A 4,015-nucleotide genomic window follows, 5' to 3' on the forward strand; every position below is an offset into this window, starting at 1 on the left:
AGTTGCTTCTTATGTTCCTTTGCATCTCCATGGAGATTGGTGAAGGTCACACAGTTGTCAAATCTGTCCTCATCGTCCCCTCCAGGACAGAACCAGCAGATTTCCACTACTCCCCCCATCAAGAGACAGTCTTTGGTGCTCCCTCTGCAATGTCGGTGGAAAAAGACATCATGTTTACGTTTACTGAGAAGACAGTTCATGATCTGAGATTTGGAAGCAGAGAAGCCATTTCCAACTCGTATAAAGGACACAATGGGGGTAGAGACATGACACATCAGTTTATTCTTGTAATTGATCTTCTCCACTCTTGGTGATTTCCTTGCTTCCTGCCAGCTCCTTCTAATTTGCCTGAGAGACCAGAGAGAGAAATCAATTTGAGAACTGCAGGGATTAGGTATGAGAAGAGGGAGTGCAAACTGGCAAATGGAAAGTTTGGACAAAATATACTGTCTGGCAAAATCATCTGCACAGTGAAGAATTGCCATCTGAATATCCATAGGGTTAATATGGGGCCTAGGATTAGAGGATGAAGGGTTAATGGGAGTATCCCTGTCTTCAAACAAGTCTTCATATGGGTCAAAAGCCTCATTTTCCTGATTTGAGGCACTTGGATAGAATTGATTCTGTGTGTTTCCATCATCTCTAAAGACCAGGTATCTCAGACCATAATCCAGAACTTGTAGTTTCTGAAGGAAATATAGGGGAAGCTCCCTTTCAGATCTGGGCTGGCTGTTGTACACAGAAGTCTTGTTGATCACATGGAAGTTAGTTCTGCTCATCTTCTTTGGGTAGAAATGATCTAAGCCTAGATGCTGGAGTAAATCTAGGAACGCTGTATCTTTAATGACTTCCCTTTTGATATTATCATTATCATGTGTTTCATGAGGTTCTTTCCTTTCATGGAAAATACTTTGCAAGTTTTTACTTATCTCATCCATTTGCAATGAATTGATGGTGGCTTCATAATTACCATCAATGAGCAATCTCAAGTCTTTCTCTAGGTTTTCCCAATCATGATCTGCTCCAGGTTTGGAGAGGACATGGACAACTTCTTTTGACAAAGACTGGCCCAGAAGATGCCTTATTAATGCCAAGCGTTGTGTTTTCTCCTCTGGAGAAAGTGCTGTGACTCCAATGGTAGCTGTAAGACCTGTGAGCACCAGGAATGCCTGGGCTCTGTAGGTGCAATTGTTTTTGAGCTCCTGGTATTTATCTTGGGCAGTTTGCATTTCATGCACTAGGAAGTGTAACTCCTCACACCCAAGGAGATACTGAAACTGTTTGTTTACCACATCATATCCTATACCAGCTGCAATGGAAAGTAGCAAAAGCTGTGTGTCTGCCTGCTCTGTTTCTTGGAGGTAATTCAAGAAGCAGCCGAGAGACAAACCGACCTCATAAGTGGCCTTTCTTTGAGCTTCTTCTACTGTTTCTGCAGACTTAGGCAAATTCTTCACTTCCATGAGGTCATTGTGGGTTTTCTTTAAGATTTTAATTAATTCAGAAAATTGGGAGATGTTGATGTGCTCTTCTTCTGACTCTGACTGGAAGGCCCACTGCATGATGGAATGAGCCTGAGGAAAGTTATTCACTCTGTAGATGTGAGGATACAAAAGGCTGCGCAACTGAGATTTAATAAACTTAGTTTCATAGATGGAAGAATTTTTGTAAAAGTTAACAGTGTTCACCAGAAAATTCTGCAGACCCCAATCTGTGAGGCATATGTTAACCCAAGCGTTGTAACTGTTTGTTTTTTTACTCAATATTTGCATGAAAGTTATCAGTTTTTTAAGCTGCTCTTCAGGATCAGATACCTTCCAGGATTTCACATCCTCTAGGGAAAGCCCAGCCTCCTTCCCAACACTCAGTAATTCTTCTCCATCCTGGATCTGGGCAGTGATGCATGTCAGAGCAGAGTAGCTATCCTTCAGTAAGCTAGCTACCTGACATGGATCCTTAAAATCACTTCTGTGGTTGTAGAGGATGATGTCCCAAACCGGCACCAGCTGAAGGCCCCGGTCAATGACACTCCAGGTTTGGTTACTGGCAACTAGGCCAGCTTTCCATTGGAGAAAGCCATTTGCTTCTGGTGGGCCACCTGTCTGGGCCACAGATAATTGGACTTTGGTTTGGAGATTATGGGAGGTTGTGCTTTGGGTGTTAGTTTCTGAACTAGAGTATGACCCATCCGCACCTGCAGGACCTATCAGTCCAAAGCCACTGTAGCTGCCCGTTATGTAAACATCTAGGGCCTTTGCTGCCTGCTTCTTTACTTCTGCCAGCTGCTCACTTCGGAAACCCTCTGACACGGCTTTCCACCAGTAGATTCCTCCCAGGTGCAGAGGGCCCTGGTTGGCATGAGAGCCAAACTTGTGGAAGAAAGCTTCAGTCCTCTGCCTCAGCAAGGGGACTCTGTCTGTGTCTGCAGGCTGACCCAGAATGTCTTCAATGCATTTCAGTTCCTGGAGAGCAGCCTTGGAGAACTGGAGCTGATCCATGGGAAAGTGGCAGGAGGCAAGTGGGACATAGCTGAACTTGGTAGAGCAGAAATAGGAGTGCTCAGAACGTGATTGTTGGTTTTCCTTGGATTCTGAATGTTTGCTGAGCTCCATACCAGCTTCCAGGCTAAATCCCCAACCTCCGCCCTTGGCTGAGGCAATTACACTGAAGCCCAGCTTCTCTGTCATCTGGGTGAACTTGGATTCTTCTTGAGAAGATGTAAATTCCCTGGTTTCCATCCGTGTGCCATGCTCAGGGCCAGAGATTAAGAACTCCTTGGGGACACTGAGCAGCTCTTGTCTCTTCTGTATAAGCTCTTTTTGGTAGCCGTTTTTGTAAATTCCCTGCAGGGCCAGCCCTCCAGATGCCCATCTCACGAGATCTCTATCTGGGAGGTTTTGCCTGTGAGACAGTGTGGCCTCCATGAGGTTGAGTTGTCCCTGCATCTGTTCCATCACTTCTCTTAAGGATTTTTCGGGGGGTGGCCAGTACTCTTTGGGAATCTCCATTGCCTGCCTCAGCTCTGCCTCTTTTTTCCTTACTTCCTCTTCTTGTCGTTGCCTCCCCTCTGATAGCAAGTCTCTCAGCTCCTGCAGTGCCTGTTCGGCCTTCTTCTGTTCTTCCTTTATCACTTTCACCTGAGACTCCTGTAACTTTGAAAGGCTATTTGAGTTAAGTAGCTTCTCCAGAGCCCTTTTCTCCCAGGGATGTTGTGCCTGGGATTTCAGCTTCTGGAGGTCTTTTTCTTCTATGTATTGTAAGGCCTGTGCACAGGTCACACCCAGGTGTTCCTGTAGCTTTGGCAGCCAGTACTCAACTGCTAGTCCTACTTCTCTCAGCATCTTTTCGAGATCTTGCCCACTTTTGCCTCTGACAAGGGGCTCATCAGAGGTGGATTCTGCTGTGTCCATCACTGTGGAAAGAAAAGACACTCAGTTACCCTCTGTCATGAACTTAGGAAGTGTAAGCCACCTCAAAATAAGGGTAAGAGCACTAAAGATGCAAGTCTCTGCCCTGGCAGGTGTGTTTAATTGTTAGAGAATTAGCCTGCACATCAAAGGGTCATAGGTTTGATACCTGAACAAGGACTGTACCAGGGTTGTGGATTTGATCCCTGCTCCCAGATGGGTGGCAGTGTGGGGTGGTGGTGGTGGTGGTTGTGGTAGGCAACAGGTGGATGTGTCTATCTCACAGTGATGTTTCTTTCACTCTCTCTTTCTCTCTCTCTCCCTTTTTTCCTCCCTTTGCCTCCCTCCCTCCCTTTCACACTCTCAGAAAAGCAATGGAAATAATATCCTCAGGTGATGATTAATAACAACAACAAAAATATGTAAGTCTTTAAGGGTTCTCATCCTTTCCTTTCATTGTTTTATAAAACATACTAGAGGCCCGGTGCACAAAAATTTGTGCCCCCGGGGGGGGAGGGGAGGGGGGTCCCTCAGCCCGGCCTGTGCCCTCTCGCAGACTGGGACCCCTCGGGAGATAACGACCTGCTGGCTTAGGCCTGCTCCTGGGT

General features: G+C 46.1%; 1 protein-coding gene and 1 pseudogene across 1 annotated transcript in view; both read right to left on the reverse strand.

Moving 5' to 3' along the window:
• The window catches only part of LOC102256373 (interferon-induced very large GTPase 1-like), a 7,409-nt gene extending 3,999 nt beyond the window's left edge, over positions 1 to 3,410 (reverse strand). The window contains exon 1 of the mRNA XM_014530614.1: positions 24 to 3,410. Within this exon, the coding sequence (XP_014386100.1) occupies positions 24 to 3,410 (3,387 nt within the window). The remainder of the gene's footprint in view (positions 1 to 23) is intronic.
• Positions 1 to 4,015, reverse strand: part of LOC102256065 — a 133,795-nt pseudogene that overhangs the window by 86,277 nt on the left and 43,503 nt on the right.

This window comes from Myotis brandtii, unplaced genomic scaffold, assembly GCF_000412655.1.
Source record: "Myotis brandtii unplaced genomic scaffold, ASM41265v1 scaffold746, whole genome shotgun sequence".
In the NCBI taxonomy this organism is placed as follows: domain Eukaryota; kingdom Metazoa; phylum Chordata; class Mammalia; order Chiroptera; family Vespertilionidae; genus Myotis; species Myotis brandtii.